The 19,721-nt window shown below is 46.6% G+C and overlaps 1 protein-coding gene across 1 annotated transcript in view; it reads right to left on the bottom strand.

Annotated features, from left to right (window-relative positions):
* The window catches only part of SLC9A1 (solute carrier family 9 member A1), a 280,576-nt gene that overhangs the window by 9,622 nt on the left and 251,233 nt on the right, over positions 1 to 19,721 (bottom strand). The window contains exons 10-11 of the mRNA XM_078682622.1: positions 13,403 to 13,504; positions 12,732 to 12,804 (exon numbers count right to left, since the gene is read on the bottom strand). Coding sequence (XP_078538748.1) covers positions 12,732 to 12,804; positions 13,403 to 13,504 — 175 coding nt within the window. The remainder of the gene's footprint in view (positions 1 to 12,731; positions 12,805 to 13,402; positions 13,505 to 19,721) is intronic.

The following is a 19,721-nucleotide window of genomic DNA, read 5'->3' as shown; positions in this document are numbered from 1 at the left end:
GAGAGTCAGTGACTGTGAGAGTGGCTGTATGGATGAGTGTGTACTTGTATCAGTGATTGTATAAGAGTAGGTATGTGTTAGTATATGTTTGAATAAGTGAGGTGGTGTGTGTATAACTGTATAGGTGAGGAAATGGGCGTATGATTGATTCTTTGCATGACTAACTAGGTGTGTGAGCACCTCCATGGATGAGTGGCGGTGTGTGAGTGTCTGTATAGGTATATGAGTGCATATGATAGTGTTGTATTGATGAGTGACTGTATGTATGAGTGATTGTAAGGGTGAATGAGTGGATGTGTGTGTAGACCTAGGAATCAGTGAGTGCATATGTAGTAACTGGTAATGGTGTGTCGATGCTTTCGAAAATGGTAGTCTGTATTTTATAGTGGGTGTATCAAAGATTATATTAGAGTGTGAGGAGGTGCATCGATTTTGACGTGGATGATGTCATCAGTGATGTAATCAGTGATGTCATTTGTGATGTCATCAGTGATGCTACTGACCATGTCATGAATGATGCAATATGTGACGTCATCAGCAGTGCATTACGGGGCCGCGAGTTATAGTTAGCTGAACTAACTATAACGGGGGAATTTCTATGCTTTTGTACGAGTGAAATGTCCAACTAACTATAACGTCCATGAAACCTATGGTTTTTCAATGAATTTCTAAGGTTTTTATAAATGCTAATTTCTAACTATAACGTGCCTGAAACCTATGGTTTTTTCAGTGAATTTCAATGTTTTTTAAAATGCTCATTTATAACTTTAACGTGCCTGAAACCTATGTTTTTTTCAGTGAATTTCAATGTTTTTTTCAAATGCTAATTTCTAACTATGCCTACAAAGTTAGAACATGTGAAGAAAGAGGAAGAAAAGCGCAGCAAGAAGCAAGACAAATGCAGAAAGAGGCAACAGAAGTCCAGAAAGACGAAGAAAACTGCAGGAAGAAGCTAGAGATGTGCAGAAAGAACCAACAGAGGAGCAGAAAGTCCTCCTGTGCCCCCAACATTTTAGTGACGGGTACTGGTGGTAACTCACTCTGACTAACCAGTGCTATGCTAAAAGACACTTAGAATACAGTGAAAACACCTACATACACTAGGGAACACTATGCATTGGGGTACCCCTGTAATGAGCATGACCTGGGGTACCCCTGTAATGAGCATGACCTCCTCTGTATTTGCCATGAGTTAGTGCATGGGTCATTGCATGAGTACATGGGTAGTGACTGGATGATTAGAGTGCTGCAAGGACAGCGCATGGTGATTTTATAACTGCTTGGATTTTGGCGGAGTGATTGGATAAGTACATGAGGCAGGATGGGTGATTGAAGGAGTGCATGGGTAGTGAAAGATGGATTTCTGGAGTGCATGGGTACAACCTGGGTAATTGGAGGAGTGTGTAGGTGGTTAGAGGTCTGCATGGGTAGTGCACAGGGGATTGTAGCAGTGCATGTGTTAGTGCCTGGGTCACTCCATGAGTACATGGGAACTGACTGGAAGATTAGAGTAATGCAAGGAGTGCATGGTGAATTTATAAGTGCCTGTGTTTTGGCGGAGTGATTGATAAGTACATGGTGCTCACTGGGTGATTGGAGGAGTGCATGGGTAGTGACAGGGCAACGGCTGGACTGCATGGGTACTGCTCATGGTATTGTAACAGTGCATGAGTTAGTGCATGGGTCATTGCATGTGTAGTGATTGGATGATTAGAGTGCTGCAAGGAGAGTGCATGGGAATTTATAAATACTTGGGTTTTGGCGGAGTGATTACATAAGTACACACACACACGTCACCTCAGGCCCCGCCCCTCCCTTCACCACTGTGCAAACGTGCCCCCTGGCGGGTTTTAATTTGGGGGATTAATTCTGCTTGAATCCTGAGGGTCCCTGGGGGCCATCTAGCCCACCATGTACCTCCAGTAAGCGCCACAGAGCTGGTTAGTTGGCCCCCAGGGACCCTCAGGGTTCAAGCAGAATTAATCCCCCAAATTAAACCCTCAGGGTTGAAGGGGACTTAATCCCCCAAATTACAATGTGCCAAGGGGTGCATTAGCACACTTGGTATGTCAGGCCCCGCCCCCTCCGTGAACCACTGTGCAAATGCGCACCCTGGCGCGTTGTAAATTGGGGGATTAATTCCCCTTGAGTCCGGAGGGTCCCTGGGGGCCAACGAGCCCACCAGGTACCTCCAGTAAGCGCCACAGAGCTGCGTTGCAGAGAGGTGTAAAAAGGGGCGTGACCTCTAAACACCTCTCTGCAAAGCAGCTCCCTGGCACATACTGGAGGTACCTGGTGGGCTAGTTGGCACCCAGGGACCCTCAGTATTCAAGGGAAATTAATTCCCCCACCTACAAAGCGCCAGGGGGGGGGGCGTTTGCTGAGTGGTGCAGTCAGGGGGCGTGGCCTCCGCCGTGATGCTGGCTCTTTTTAATTTATTTATTTTTTATCAAGGGGGGCTGTGTGGCCCCCTTTTTAAAAAATTATTTGGGGCCATGGAAACCCCATCCCCCAGGGCCTGCTTAAAAAAAATGTAAACAAAAAAACAGGAAAGGGGTCGCGCCGCCCGCCTCCTGAGCCAATTATGGCCCAGGGCATGGCCACATTTTTTTTTTTAAATAAATCTTTTTAAAGGATGGGGGCTGCATAGCCCCCCCTCCTTCGGCCTCAAGTGGCCCCGGGGACCCCATCCCCGGGGTTGTGCCTCATTTTTTTTTATCATTCATGGAGGGGAGCTGTGTGGCCCCCCTCCTAGGCCACTCATGGCCCCCGTCCCACAGGGCCTGGCCTCTTCATTGGGGCCGTGGGGGGATACCCAATTCCCCCACAGTCCCGCCTGCTCCCCGCCTCCTGCTAACATGCAGCTCCCCTTGTGGAAAAGCAAAGTGGTTTGGGTTTTGTAAGCGAGAGCAGGAAACCTGCTCTCGCTTACAGAATCCAAACCACAGTTTGCTATGACAGGGCGGGAGCCGCACCGCTCCCGCCCTGCCATAGCAAACTATTGTGTCCTGGGGGTGGGCACCCCGGGACACTGCAGGAGACGGCCCTGGGGGGTGGCAGTTCCCAGGGCCATGAAGGGCTCCAGGAGGATGTCCGCGCGGCCCCCCTCCCAACTAGTGCACTGCTCCGGGGAGGTGGTGGTCCCCGGGGGTCTGTAACGGACCCCCGCATTTGCATATTAGTGCCCCGGGGATGTAGCAGTCCCTGGGGCGTTTGGGGGGGCTTGAGCCCCCCCCCACACAGGCTCATTTATTTGATTCAAAAGCCCCAGAGGTGGCGGTCCCAGAGGCAGCAGGGGGGCCGTGTGCCCCCCGCAAATAACTAATAAAAGCCCCGGGGGGCTGCGTGCCCCCCGCAACTCATAAACAAGCCCGGGGAGCTGGCGATCCCCAGGGCAGTGTGTGGGGAATTGGGCCCCCCCACACATTTTTTTCAGTGCCCTCGGGACCTGGCCCACCCGGGGGCTTCAATAGAACGAAGTGCGGTCTCTCTGCCGGATTCGCGCACCCTGCGCGAATTTGGCCGATTCTTTTTGTTATGCTTTTCTAGCCTTCGGGGTCCTTGTGGGACCCCCTGAGCAGGCCTAGGGGGTCAGGGTGTTTCTACCATGCCCCCTTTTCTTGTTTTTCGCGTTTGTTTCACTGTTTTCTTGTGACTCAGTTATACCGAGTCACAAGATGGCTGCCAACACTTCCTGGTTTGGCGTGTTGGCAGCTAATTCGAATAAAGCTCGTGGTCGGGAGGGTCCGCGGATCCACCGTGCCTCTAGATATCAATATATTTATTTTTTGGATTTCTCAGCAACTACTTAACGCATTTACACCATTTTAAAAAAGTCGCTTTCTGAACCAAGCGCTACCTTTTTGCAAAATTTGGTGGGCTGTAGCCTTGGCTAAAGTTTCCTATGGAAATAAACATGGAGGAAACATTTTTGGGACCCCTGTTTTTTCTCAGCCGGCGCTTGACGACTCACCCCCAAACTTTCAGTATAAGAGCTGACCTGGATAGACTTTCTTTTTGGAGAATTTCGCCAAGATTCGTCAAACGACACCAAAGTTATTAGCAAATCAAAAAATGCTTTTCCTATAGAAACTAGGTTCTAACTATAACTACCTACTGGCAAACGCCAGTAGGTAATGTATATATCTATATGCACCTACATATACTCATATATACACACACGCAAAATACAAAATGGATGGATAACTTAGTTTGTAATGTTAAGGGGTGCTTGTGGAGTTTAAAAAACACGAGGTCGAAGGCTGAGTGGTTTACAAATGTCACCTGAACCCTGAGATGGCAATGTAGGACCATTTACATATTACTCATCATGTATTTTTTTATCTTGCAAGATTAATTGGTTTTTATTATGGTTAAAATTTGGAGTGATCAATTTAGTATTCATTATTTTCCTGAGACTGCAGCTGTGTCTGTCAATTTTTTGAGAAATTTGTATTTTTTGTTGGCACTAATATTTAAAAATGTGTCTTATGCATAAATGAGCATTATTAGAAGTCCGGTTTTAAATGCAAAGCACATTGTAAGGCAATTAAGAAGTCATTGTAAAATGCTCTTTTCTCATGCAGTACATTGATGTTATGAAGCAGGTTTAACAAGACACATATAAAGAAGAAAAGAAAGTGCAGTGTGAGACTAACTTTTTTCTGACATGGCTGCATTCACAATGTTTATTGTCACACAGTTGGGAGGATTCATTGTTAGATGCTTGATTCAAGTATGAGTCTGCAATAGTGAGTTTGTCATGCTTGCTGATGAATGCTCAGATGGATGGTTATAGCCGCATTTAGTCTCCTTCAATGCTGGTTAAAAATGCTTAAAGCTGCTTTCAAACTTTTTATTTGATTAGAGAAGCTAAATATCCTGCCAATTTAATTCAGCACTGTGAAAGATAGGACATCATTCATGAAAAACTTTCATTAAGAAGGCTTAACCACAATCGATATATTTGGAAAATTCATTATAACTTTGAAGGGTGTGGGAGGTGGTATGGTTTGAGTGTCTCTTCCAATTACATCTCCCACAATCTAAAATCAAATTCTGTTCTATTAATGAGACCTTTCATTTGATTTCAAGGAGAAACTAATTACAATTTGAGGGGGTGAATGACCATGAGCAATATTTAGGGCCAGATATTAGAGTTTGGTGAGCAGCCCGTCGCGTGTCAGCATGACGAAGGTCATTACCTCAGCTCCTGGCTGGACTATGGCCCACCATATTTAGAGATCTTCTCTGGTCCAGCGGAGGTCTCTAGGCCTTCAGAGCAGCGGCTGCCTCAGAGGTCCCCTGAGTTATTCCTAGTATTTTGCCCCGAGCTGCATCATCAGGACAGCACTTTCTGCCATTCAAAATTACTCCTCTTCAACCATTGCTAAAAAATACTTAGGGAATTTAGAACTGTCCTCCAAAATATTCCAGGACTGGAGTTGGAATACTAAATAAGCATCCTGGAATATTAGGGGGAAAGTTGCTTGTTCCCCAAATATTCTAGGACTGGAGCGAGAGTCATAATTTTGACCTTCCAGTGACTGCCAGGCCCACCGCTGCCATTTCAAAGCAAGAAACACCAACAAGGGGAGGAGCTACGCTAGCAACCAAGATGGCCGCATAAGCTCCCGGCTCCGTCGACCTCCGTCGCTGGTGGATATATCCTGAACTTAATCCTGACCTCCCGCCAGACTCCCGTGTGTCCGAATCGTCACTGAGTCCAGGAACGCAATCCCGGAGTCTTTATCACCTTTTTTGACGAAGTTACACCGTCTGTCATTTTCGGGCCTTCTCCAGACTGTAAGCCGGGGCCTCGAGTACTGACCCAGCCGGGTTTCAGTTGAACAACATCGGCCGCGTGTACCTGGCAGGGTCCGGTCTCATTGGAGTGACACAAATTCTCGATCCTGGTGGTTGTCTCGAGTCCCTGCGTATATTCGCTAGACAGCGACGAGACGTGGATGCCGTGGTGAGTGGGGGTCCGGTTCCTGGGACCCTGCTGCAGCCCTCTGGGTCCGCGGGGGGGCCCCCCGCTCTCGGCAGCGGTGTAACGAGCGCACAGCCTGACAGTCGCCAGTCGACTTCGCCCACCCCACTCCAGTTGGTTTCCCCGGAGTAGCCGACCTCCGGGGTTGATGACCTGCTTTGTCATCGATTAAGCGGAGATGGATCGGACGGCGTGTAGACCGACGCTGGGGACCGTCATGGCCGCCATCGGGGCTCTTCACTGGCAAATGGAGGCTGCTCTCCACAACCTAACCGTACGCATCGAGACTGTTTGTTCGAGACCGGACCCTAGCCCAGAGTCAGACCCGCACCATATGGTGACCCCCGCAAAGTTTGATTTTATCCGGGAGGAGAACCCCGAGCATCGTTCTAATCTGACGCCTATTATATCTGCGCAACTACAGCGGCCCGCGACTGGAGCCCCTAACCAGCCGGCAAACTCATCGCCCTCACAGGACTTTTTTCTTTCTTCGTTTCTGGGGACCTCCATCGATATTCATTGGATTGACTTTCGTATCCCTGATAGACTTCGAGAATTGACTCTTCTGACCCTTTCATGCTATATAGATCTTCTCCCCTTTCTACAACGTTCTGACTCCTTTGCTATTGTACTGGTCCTATTGGAGAGGGTTTGTGTGATGGATCGTAGAGGCCAGGGTTGAACTTGACTGTTTTAATTCTGTACAGATACTTCCTTTGACACTGCTGGGTGGTATCGGTGGGAGTGAGGGCCATATGGGATTCTTCTTTTTTGGCTTTGGTGTACTGACTGTGTTCGACAATGGGATTTGCTGCCTCTGTTATGTCTGGGGCTGGGCGGGATGGTATTTTCTCTCCTGGTGATTTCTCCATCAGTTTGCTTATAAGTCTGCTTTACCTCTCTTAGCACCATGGTGGGGAACATCTGTTCGCGGCGGGGGGGAGGGGAGTCCGGGAGCCCGCATTGGGTCGTAAGATATTCCTCCTCCTTCTTTTCCCTTCCTTGGGGTGTAGTTTAGGGGGCGACAGGCACACTGCTAGTGAGGTTAGGTCGTAGCCATCCGCAGGGGTGCAGGGTGGGGGGTTGTGTTTTTTTTTTTTTTTTTCCTTTCTTTTGTTCTATGACCTATCTTTTCCCTTTTCCCCTCTCCACAAGAGATGTGGCATATTCTCCTGAGCCTGTTGTTATGCATATTCGGGTGTCGAGTGTCTAATTTTATATCCTGTATCCTTGGTGGGCAGATTCTGATAATGTTTGCTTATGATTATTTGTCTTGTATTGTTTTGACCCAGCTTCGGCTGGTATTGATGCTTTCCAGAGGCCTACAATTGGATTGTATTTCTTTATTTCATCTGCCCGTTCGCCACTGTAATATGTTATACCAATGATACCCGAAATGTACATTTCTACTCTTGTGTTATAATTAATAAAAATATATAAAAAAAAAAAAAAAAAGAAACACCAACAAAACTCCCCTGAAAGCACTTAAAGTATGGTGAGGGGCCACCATGTTTGATGCAGCAACTAGGTAAAGTATTTTGCTTTTTAAAAACAAACTCCCAAGGTGTTTTACTTTTCTTTTCAAAAACATACTAATGACTGACACCAGGGAGTTTTCTCCCAGGCTATGGGCGTCATTTTAATTTGCTTCTCTTCAGTACTGTCAGGCTTTCTCGGCAGCACCGGAAAAAACAATCAAAAAATAAAAATCAGACAGTCCGCTGTAAGTAGGTTGGACAGTCTGATGTACTTATACTGCCAGCCCAAACTCCACCGGGCCATCAGTGTACAGTTTAAGGTGGTGGAGCCAGAGGGCCACTGCCATCACTATCAGGACAGTTTGCCTGACTAAATCAGGCCCTTAGTTTCTAAATGAAATTAACACACTAATGTTTTCTTACCCACCACTTCACTGTGTTACTATACAGTAATATTTTGTGCTCTTATGGTACAGGGTTTTCACCTTCTAGGGAAATGGATCTGCTTGGTACAGTATCTCTCATGTATCCGAGAGGTGATCTCAGTTAGCCTTCAGTGGTGGCCTGAGATGCACCACACACGGCAGGAATCAAAGCATTATTTGACCTAAAATCACTGGCATGATTGTAAGTAACTTCACCGTGACACGAGTACTCGTCAGATCCCATGTGGCACTGAATGGACATTATTGGTACCTACTTTCAGTGCAGCCGGCTACTACAAGGTGTGCTGGTATGTATTATATTCTCTACCTATGGTCATGTCTGCTTATGAGATATCAGTTAAACTACTTCAGGTCAGCACGATATTTGGTCTTTCTGGTGGTATTGCTTCAGGTCTGTTAGGAGACATCTAGTCACAGTTATTTTCAGCAGGCAGAGGAGATGCATCACTTCATATTCTCTCCTCAGTCTACGCTGCAGACATGAAGGTTAGCAATTTTTGCAAGTATGGATACTAGACTCCGGATGCTTCACTTAACAGCAATACATTTTATAAGGTAACCATTTTGTTTCACTGTATGGGCACATAGTCTTTCTTCCTTTTTTACTTCCACTTAGAACGCAGCATGTAGACCATGGGTACTCACAAACTTTCTCTCGGGGGCCAAATTTACAGTGTGGTTTGTGTCTGAGGGCCGCACCAGTGGGGGCGGAGCCAGTGGGGGAGGGGGCGGGGCTAGACCGACCAAAAAAACCTGACCATGAGGTTGATCACTGGTCCCTGCAGCGGACACCTTCGTCCACTGAGCCACCAGACAACTCTCTCTCTCGCTCTCTTTCTCTCTCTCTCTCCCTCCCTCCCTCTCCCTTACTATGTCCCCCTCCCTCTGTTGCCCTCCCTCTGTCTCCCTTTCCCTCTCTCACTCCATCACTCTGTCTCCCTTTCCCTCTCTCACTCCCTGACTCTGTCTCCCTTTTCCTCTCTCACTCCCTTTCCCTCCCTCCCTTTCCCTCCCTCACTCCCTCACTGTCACTCTCTTTCCCTCCCTCACCCTCCCTTTACCTTCCTCCCTTTCCCTTTCCCTTTCCCTCCTTCCCTCTCACTCCCTCACCCGGTCTCCCATTCCCTCCCTCACTTTGTCTAAACTTCAGGGATTCCGCACTCCTTGATTTGTTCCATAATTTGCCTGCAGTAAGAAGAATTCACATTTATTACCAGTGTATTAGTATTAGGCAGAAACTATTCTTGAATCAAAGCTAATAGGATCTTGAATGCAGTAGACTCAAGTGCAAGGGACTCTGCAGTAAAGCACATGGCACCCTCCTAAACTTCACATAGTTAAATATCAGTAAAGATAAGCATTTTAAAATTCGTAATGCTGCCATGATAACTTTATCCGCCTACTTTCAGCTCTAATTTACCAATCCTGCAGGCTATACCAGTTAGAGTTCATTCTTGTTCCAAACCTTTAACTTTGGTTGAGGGTAGCCAGTAAAGCCACTCCCTTTCCCTCCCTCACCCTCACCCTCCCTTTCCCTTTTCCTCCTTCCCTCTCTCACTCGGTCTCCCTTTCCCTCACTTTCTTTCCCTCTCCCTCCCTTTCCCTCTGTCATCTCACCCTGCCTCTGTCAGCCCGGGGACAGCTTCGGAGCACACACACACAGACAGCCGCACCGAGCGCATTAACAGGTCTTAAAAAGACCATTAACATGTTAATGAGGCTGTGTTGTTCACCTCTTAGCGCCCCTGCCCCACTCTAACTATGGCAGGAATCGCCCGGCCGGCCCCCACAGAGCAGCAGTCTCCGAGTCGCGCTGCTGCAACTTGTGTTGGCAGACACTATTTAAAAAAAAATAATAATTTTAAACGCCGGTACAATATGTGCAAGGTCCGCGGGAGGCCAGGGAAGGCTTGCCGGGCCGCTGTTGGCCCGCGGGCCGTACTATGAGTACCCGTGATGTAGACAGTGCTGTTCGTGGTGTTAGAAGTGCCGAAATCCTGGAGTTAATCATGCACAACCTGCAATGACCCACAAGCATGATTTACGGTTGGAAAAGTATTCAACATGGCATGGTGTTCAATGCTGTGCAATTAAGAACAGTCCTGTTCTAATTTACTCTATTAACTGTGGTGGTGGGGCAAAAGGGGGTCATGGAAAATGCAGCTGGGGCTCAGGACCCATCTGGTCCCACCATTGCAAGACTACCCGCTTCAAATTCATGGTTCCCTGCCTCATTTAGGGGTTGGAGAGCCAATATGTTCCGATGGCAGAGCCTAAGCAGGCTCCATCCTTGCAAACCTAGGACGAGTGCAGGGGAGTGGAATTTAATAAAATATCTACTTTGCTTCATAAATCTTCTTGTCCTGTAACATAATCCACTTGTCCCTTTGGGGCCATGTAGTGCGGCGACAAATTACGGCAGAAATCTCATTATATAAGAGCTCTGATATAGCCTCCCTGATTATGCCAGGGCTCAAATCATAGTAGTGTTTGAATACTTGCAATCCCCTTATGTTGCCACGTTTCCGCAGATCTACAAACAGGGGCTGAAAGTAGTGGTAAGCAATAGTTCCAGGGTTAGTAGGTTTGTAGATACTCAAAAGGGCATTCTAACTTGCATGTTTTAAGGGTTTTCAACAACTCTTCTCTAATCTTTTCCCATACTGCGAAATGTTGTAAATTTACTCCTGACAATGGCAGAAATCTTCCAGAGTTGGGGAAAAAACTAAGCTACACATGCACATTTGCTCATGCAGTACACAAATATTTTCTAGGAATACTATTTCTTGTCCTACTTCCGTAAAATCTTGGGAAGTAACGAAAGCCAGACAGCTGCACTTAATGCAAGGACATATACTATTGGTGCACTTTGGAGACTTTCTCTAATAATTGGGCGCCTAATTTGGTCTGGCGTTGACCATGACCTTTTGCGTTTATTAAAATGCTGTTCCTCTCCATGTATTGGCTGGCTACACTGTGAGTGACAGCATTCTGCTCTTTCACAAGGAGCATATCGGCACACAAAGTAGTTTTGTTCAGTGCCAGTAACTACTGTGGCACTGTGTGCTTTTTGAGACCAAAAACAATTTTTGCTTTGCCAATGTTTGTTATAACTATGAGGGCCCAGCAGCTCCCACACCAATAAGATTTCACAAAAATCATGCCAAAACAAGTCGCACATTGGCAAACCTAAAAAGCCGACCACAAATTTCAGACCTACTCGCTTTGCCAATGCTTGTTTATTTTTCCCATAATCTTATTGAAACTGGTTACACTGATTTGCCATTATGAATACTTTTGGGAAATACTAGCATGCATCAACACATGTTGCTAAATGATGCTGCAAAGAAATTGTACCTGAAATTTTAGTCGTTTGGCAAAATATTTTTTCCCTGCTTTCATTTTTATCAACATTTTATTTTGAAAGCAAAGCATCATCACTCTTGCTTTCAAGCATCTGCAAATATTTGCACCAAATCAGAGAGCATTCTGGGAGCATTATTCATAGCCTCGTATTACTAAACCTTCAAAACGTGTGTACACATTTTTATACTGGAACCACTGTCAGTAATGCAGTCGGAGTTTACAACATTTACTTTAAGCGCTCAACCTAATAATAAAGGCTTTCAATTAATGAACCATAAATACAAGTATGAACAGCATTACCATATGGACAAAAATATTACTTTATCTACAGAGAGTGCCTTTCCCTGATCCATAATGTGGTACTGCAAATTAGCAGCCAAAGGGTTTGTGCTGCAGGGGGTTGGGCCTACTTATCCCAAGGACAAAATACACATGAAAACGTGTTGCCCTTGACCCCAAACAATATGTCCTGGGCGTCGGGCTATAGGAATTGCACATTCCTGCCAGCGAGCCATAGGCCATACGGCTGCTGATCTATGCGCATTAGAACAACTGATTTATTCAGGGTGGGCCTTCTGACCTTCATTTTCCTGCACAGCGCAACCCTGAAAGTTTGGCACACTTGGCAACAATTCCCCTCCCCGGCCCCAAACATGGCTGGGATCTCTAATTTGGTGGCAAGGGGGTCAGAGATGGGGCCACTATTGACCCAGTGGAATTCCCACCAAGTCTAAATAAGACTATATGTCTATCTGCGCATTAAGCGAACATGCAATAGTTCTGGAAGAGTTACTGCTGCATGATAGCTGGAGCCACTTAACAACACTACAAACGGTCACTTATAATTATAGCTCTGAGAACTGTGGACTTGAGTCCTGCTCTTTTGCGGTGCCGCCCAAGCCGCCCTGTATGAAGAGCGGTATTAGTGAACCGAGTTGGGGAAGACACCTCTAGTCCCCGAAACTGCAATACCAATGTGGTGTTTTTGACATGCACCCTTTCAGTCACTGGGATAAAACAAGCATAAAGTAAGCAAGCACCCATGGGCTACGTACTCGTTTCGCATTATCATTTATTATTGTCATAATTTATCAAGAATTAGTGGAATCTGGTAGACACAAAAAGTGCCTGTAGGAAATACATAGATGCAATCTGTGCTAGGAAACAGGGAAGAGGAGTATGCCCATGCAAGAAGAGAGGAAAACACTGTTACCGACTACCCCACAGTCCTGCAAGAGGGTAGTACCCCAAATGGGAATTTGGGGATTTCAATAAGGCTTGTGCCTCTGAAAGATCAGGAGGGCTTAGGAATGGTCAATCGCTTATTGGACAAGCCTGGCACGTGATTGGCCGTTACAGTCCTGACTCGTACTAAACAGGTCTACCTCGCCCTCTAACTAGCAGAGACTGAAGCGAATAGACCAACAAGACAGCCAACTTTGCACATACCTGAGCCAACCCGGGCGCGGGTCATGGTGGGCGAGTCCATCTTGTGCGCAGGAACAGTCAGATAATTGTTCATCTGCAAGAGATAAAAACACCGCTCTGGTTAACTCTGTACTCCTATTAGAAAGGTTTCAAGCTCCTTCCAATCCAGGTACTCGGTGCGCCATAGGGACGGGGGGCGGGGGGTTAATCATTAACCTTCATTAGTGAAACACCTAGGTCCCCCTGGGGCTACGGGGTGCTGGGAGGCAGAGTCAATGCCATACCTGCCTCAGACTCTCCCCACTGCACCATTAAGGACTTCATCTATAAGGGTTGTTGAGGACCATGCCTGCACCGCCTCCTTAGTAATATACTCTGCAGCCTCCCCCCCACACATGAAGGTCGAGGCCTGATGAGACTCCCATCACAGCCCTTACCAGGATAGAAGATGCTGAGGGCTCTGTCCATGGCCCCCTCAGAGGTACCACCCCTTACCACTTACAGAAAAAAGTGCTGCGGATCTCTCTGCCTAGGCTGAAGAGATTCACGCTTGCCACTGAGCCCCAGGTGAACAATGGTAGCAACCTCCCATTGTGTACCTCAACAGTGAGGCATCCCCTGGTCCAAGCTCTCGATGAAAGGATGCCAGAGCGTTGGTCCATGCAGTGGCAACCTCTCAGGCCAGGCCTTACCTTCTGCTCCAGCTCGTGGGCCTTCTGTCTCCTCAGCAGCATCTGGTTCCAGGCCTCCTCGTAGGGGTCCGCCACCAGTGTGTGCCGGTTGTAGGACCGCAGCTGGAAGGGACAGACAAGGGGCAAAGCATTAAACCAGGCTGCCCCTCGAAGGAGCGAGAGCTCAAATCACATTAGGGCTCCCGGCTTCACTCTATGCGTTTTCCACATTTCCCTATTTATTTAGCCATATTTCGTTTTTGCTGTTTTTTTCTGTGCTTATCCGTATTTATTTTGGTTGTGTGAAAAGTTAAGCTGACAATGATTCATGCATACTTTTAAATCAATACATGTTCATTCACACTTTAATACCTGCAGTTAGTGTCCTTGCAGTCATGACTGACAGCACAGAAATATCACTGAAAGAAAGGCCCACTTTTCATTTTTATCCTTATTTAAAAGTAAATACAGGCTGAGAAAGAAGAGGGGTTTCGATCTGTAGCTTTCTATAAACATAGGTAAAAAACGTAGACCTTAATTCAGACGTACAGGCGTTGAATTATAACGGATAATGCGGATGTAGTGCCCTCTTTCTTAGGTGGAGAACATAAAGGGATAGTCCGCCAAAACGAACAATTATCTTCTGTTCCAAAGACGAAGGTGCTTTTAAAAACATCAAATGTACAGAAAACATACACATACAACATTTTCAGACTATATAAGGTGCGAAAAAAATATTCCAGAAAGTCCTCACAAAAAAGACAATGACAGCTCAGCTCATCAGGTTAATGCACCCACAGAGAAGATCCATGAATAACCTTATCACAGTAGGCTCGAGTTGTGCAACCAGAGAGGCCTTTTGGTAAGATAGCGCCCTGGGCGTGGCGGAGAGGAACGTGGCACCCTTGCTGATGGCAGTGAATGCAACGAGGCAGTGGGGGGGGGGCCTTTTGTGTTCACTGGTCTGTACCTGGATGAGCAGAGACTGTCCCCTGAACACAAACACCCCCCCGACCTCCCCCAGCTCACCTAAAGCACCGATAGCGTAGCTGCCTATCACAGATGATGGTTTTGTTGATGTGTGAAGCAATGGTCAGAGGGTGATGAGAAGGCAAGGAATGGGGTAAAGGGGTGTTAAAAAGATCGCCCGCTGTATGATAATGCAGGACTAAAACCACGGTCAAATCAGGCGGAAACGAGCAGGCAAGGACAAGTCTGCAGCGAGAGTTGAAGGGCGCTGCTGTTGGCATAACCTTAATGCACACGGCTCCGTGACCGGCGCCCCTCAGAAAATGGGCGCCCTGGGCCCAGCTCACCCATGCTAAAGGCCGGCCCTGCCTGCGGCGCAGAGAGGACCTGAGAACTACCACATCTGCGAGGTAAGAAGTTACTCACCTCCCACGCTGGCTTGGCATCTTTTGAAAATTGACGTGCTTACTACTGCCATCTAGTGGTGCAATTCGGGATATATTCTTGGATCAGAGGGAGTGCATGTATTGAACTGTAATACAACATTTATGTAATACTTACTACCCCTATGTGGGACGATGAAGCACGTGCCCCCACAGGTAGCACAATGCAGGGTGTACGGTTGGAAGTGTGTTGTCTTTGTTTTAGTCCTATAGAGGAAGTGTTACCATGGTGGTTGTCCAGTTAGACATATTTTGTTTAACGTTTATGGTCTTGGGCAGGCTGGAAGGAGAAATGTTTGAGAGATCACCTGGGACAGACTTTGTTAATATCATCCCGTTTCTGATTGTCACTGCGAGATGCCAAGAAGCACTCATAGTATGCAGCTTGTCGGGACCTCAGACATAGATCGAGACCCAGGAAACCTCTTGAATTTGATGCCACCTTCACTTTATGTAAAACCATAACTTAATTTGCTGTGTGTGTGTGGGGGAGGGGGGAAAGGTTACCAGTAAATCTACCAACTTTCAAAACTAATAAAATTAATCTAGAAGTGGTGAAATAACATTTCGAAGCTAGCAACCATCCTAGATTGCCACACACTCACTGCTTTAATAGGTGCCCGCCATAGTATTATCTCTTTTCCCAGTGTACCTATGGAGTCTAGTAAAAGAAACAAGCACTCCAATATAATCCAGAAGGGAACCTTTGTAGTCTGTAGCAAGAGAGAGTGGAGTGATTCCCACTGAATGAAAAATTCAGGCAGTAATTCAATGTCCAGGCAACCAAATAGGATTTAACATGCCACAGAATGACATGGAAGAAACAAAAAGCATAGCATAAATGCAATTTCATACAGTGGCACAATGTAGTCAAAGCAATCCAAATAGAGAGGTATGGATCCTTTGCAAAAAACACCTGACTTCAAGTGAACCTTGCCCTTAACATTGATTTTCCTCTTTGAGAGCAGTCTCAGCCATGTTGATGGCATAAAACTCTTACATGGCCCAGAAAGAGCACAGAGAACTGAAACTGAGCCAGGATCACGTTCTGCGGAGGAAGAAACGTTTTTTAAAGTAAATCTTCCCACAAATAAGTAAAAGACTAGACCTCTGTCCAGTGACTCAGTCACACATGACTTGCAGTTAACATTTAAGCTATAGTATTCTCAAGAAGTGGTGGCGTGCTCAGAATATTCAGTTCACTGGCTGAAGTTTGCCAAATTCAAATTACGTGAATGTATTATGCAATAAGCCTCTGTAACAGGGTCCCCCATGCGCGCCCCGCTGTAGGGCGCGACCTGACCACATGTGACCCCCCCTCTTCTCTCCACAGCCCACGCAGTACTCGGAGTGGACCGGCCAGGACACCTACAGCTGTGACGAGGAAGACGTCTGGCCCTTTAACATGACCGAAGGTGAAACAGAGGGGGAGGGGCCCAGCAGTTGGATAAAAGGTGAAGACGCCCAACACCAGGTGTGTCTTTACACCGGAGGAGCGGTCAGTGTGGAGAAGAGCGGAGTGGCGGGAAGCAGCGAGGAGGAGCGGAGAAGAGAAGGGCGAGAGAGCAGAGAAGAGGAGCGGCGAAGAGGAGGACGAGGCGACGGGGAGACCGAGTGGCGCAACAGGTGGATCAGCGAAACCAGCCTCGCGGAAGAAGAGGAGAGGCCGACTCGGGACTGGAGCTGGGAGCCGAACGCTGGGAGCATCCCGGACACCTCACCACAGACGGGAGGACCCGACGGGAGAGCCGAGGACGAACAGGGAACGCCTGGAGGCCAACACCACGATCCGCCCAGCCGTACGCCAGGAGGGGTACGGCTCGCAGAGGTGCGTAACCGCTTCCTGGGGTGGTTCACGAAAAGAGCTAGACGGATAACTTAAGGGGGGGGAGGAGCCTGAGGGTCGGGTCCCGAGTTGCCTTCACTAGCACATTCCCTTCCCAGTGCTTTAGATTCACGTACCCGACTGGGCCCACATCACTGAGTGTTTCCCTCACAGCCCCTTCCCTGAGCCTACAGCGAAGTACCTGTTCCGCTTTACTGATACCCGCCTCTCTTTTCTTTTCCCCTTTTGGTGTCGGCGAGGGTGGACAGCACAGAGCCTCCAGAGCCCCACAGAAGGAGGAGCCCAGTCCGGAGAAGAGAGGAGGGAGTACTCTGGAAGACCCGCAGGGAGAGAAGTAGATCACCCAGACGAGCAGCAGTTCGCAGAACATGTACTGATTCACTGTTTGAACAATTAAAAACCGGTATCACTAAAACACGTCTCCTGCCCTTTCCTGGTCCCGCTGTTACAGCCTCATTGCTTGCCTATTGGCAAAGTTGCTACTGTATTTTGCTCTGTTAAAATACCAAAGAGTCTCAACCTGATCATGGGGAGTGATTAAAGTAAGTACATCTATGAATGATTCAATGTTGAAGAACCAGACGTGCATGCAAGTAACTCCTTTACTGGATGGATCCTTAATTTTCAGGACTTAAGCTATGTCAAGTGATTCAATTCACGAAAAATAGGGCTAGAGAGAAAGATTTCCTATATGGACAGATTCTTTCATAGTATCTCCCCTTTCTAAGTCGCTCGTAAACCACCAGAATAAGAGTACGAATTCCTTGCACATATATGCACAGTCAAAGGCTGCTTTACAGTGTTCCACTAACTGAGCTGTTCTGAATTTTGCAGCGGCTACCACTCTCTTGCAGAAAGGGCTCTTGAATTTAGTAGGAGTGTTGCACTGCTAGCTGGAAACCAGGCTTCCTGAATGCTACAATCCATTCAAGCAGACACAGTATCGTCATATAGAAATAGAACCATTGGGCAGCTATCTCCAATCATACATTAAACTAAGCAGCATCAGATTGCCCATTGATTTTGGCCTTGTTGGTTCACAGGACCACCTTTTTTGTCAGTGCAATCCTAGATGGCCAAAATGTGTTTTTTTTTTAAATTATAAACTGATATAAGCTTGGTGCACAGTGCCAATTACAATGAAAATACAGGGACTGGAGCACTCAATCAAGGTTGCTTCCTAACACAATACATTCATGTTTTGAAGAAAGTTCTAGATTTACAAATAGGCGCGGCACAATGTTGCGTACTGATAGTGCAAGAAGGATCAGTTACTCACAGTGCTGTAGTGCATGCAGCGTCATAGCAACCACATATAAACCGGTATCAATCAGTCATTTCCACCTGGTATCAGGGATGGAAAATCCAAGGGTCTACTCTGTTCTAGGGAATACAAATCCATTCCCTCAGCCGAAGGATGGCTACAGATTTCTTTGCACAGACTTTAGAGGCAGTACATTCTGTTGAAATCCAGGAGTATTACTATTCCAGGAAGCAGTTGTCTGATAACCTTGAGCATTTCTTTCAAAACATCTATGGACGTATGTACAACTGTCAAAGTTACCAACGAAGAAGGGGGACTTTTTTTGTCTTTTTTTACAGCAACATTCTGCAGCCACTAGATGAAATGTAAGGTCCTCATTACAGGTCATGCAGAGTGGTATCTCTGTGGAAGGCAGCACAATTACAAATGTAATTGTACTAGTAGTGGAATACACTGTGAAAAATGTAACCAATTTCCACGCGCATTGTACTCTTGCTCAAATCAGGAGGAAGATATGTCTGGAAATAGGCCGCAAAGTGGGGACCCCATGCATTATTGACCCAGTAAATCTGGATCCAGCATGTTATTTCCCATTCCAGACACAGGAACGCGTTATAGCCAGACACTGGTGTGGAGACACCAGCCAGAATCAGTAACTCTTGCTCTGGTAGGACCTCCTCTAATTATTGGCAGTTTCAGAATTGGGCAGAGGACTCGTAACAAACAGTTGAGCAGTAAAGCTACCGAAAAGAAGGCCCTGTACACTTTTATTAACTCTACCAGCCTGGCAGTCTCCTCGCCAGTCATTACTCTCAGCCTGAAGTTCTTATTAGTGCAACCAGGCAGCTAATGAACACACTGCTCAACTGTTTGCCACATTCATTCACCAGACAGAGGACAACTTGTAATGCTTGATACAAGTTAAGAGCCTCAAGGTCAGCCTGACCTATAAATAAGTAATTAGACCCTGCAGAAACAAACATTGGCCGTAAAAAACCAAAACAAAAAACAATTGCTTGCTTTCCTAAATGACTAAGAGATATACAATTTACTGAGTAATGATTCAATGCATTTTTAAGATGTAAAATAGTCCCCGCACTGCAGGAAATCCATAAGAGATGGAATGATGCATCAAATAGCCAAGAGCACGAGATGAGAGATATACTCGTCTGGGTGACTTCAAAACCCACTTTTTAAGGATTGTTGACAAACTGATAATAGGTCATAGAGACCAAAAAAATCACCCTTCAATCACAGCAGTTTAACAGTGAGCAAAAACATTATGCACAGTCTGATTTTTCACTCAAACAAGCCGATGGACAACAGTATCAGAGGGTTGGTGTAGTAACTTTAGGTGGAGTGTTTGGGGTGTGATACCTCCTAAATAAATGCATTCTTGGCTTGGTAGTTGGGTCTGAGGGCCATGTCGGCGTCGATTGTTCTGGTCATTCTCATTCCACTAAGAGGTTTTAACTTCATTTTTCGGATCAAAAAAGTAGCAAATTTGCACTCATAGAAGTACTCCTTGAATGGATGTAAATTTACTAGTTTTTAGAATTCACAACATTGCTGTAGCTTCCCAAGCCTACTTGTTCCAGTCTCTGGGTTTTAGGCATAGTACTGGCAATCAAACACCCAAAAGATGATCAGATGAATGCCTGAAAATAGTCTAACCACAGGAAAACACCTGGGGTAGCATTCCAAACCCATTCTATTCCACCCACTATACCACCCTAGACAGAGAACTAGATTTGGGTTTGCCAAACGAATTAAAGGCAGAAAGGGTGGCAGAAGACTTTCCTGTCTTGACTCTGTGCA

The sequence above is a fragment of the Lissotriton helveticus genome, chromosome 3_1 (genome assembly GCF_964261635.1).
Source record: "Lissotriton helveticus chromosome 3_1, aLisHel1.1, whole genome shotgun sequence".
NCBI lineage: Eukaryota > Metazoa > Chordata > Amphibia > Caudata > Salamandridae > Lissotriton > Lissotriton helveticus.
Note: the sequence above shows the minus strand (reverse complement) of the source record. Positions and strands in the feature narration are given on the sequence as shown.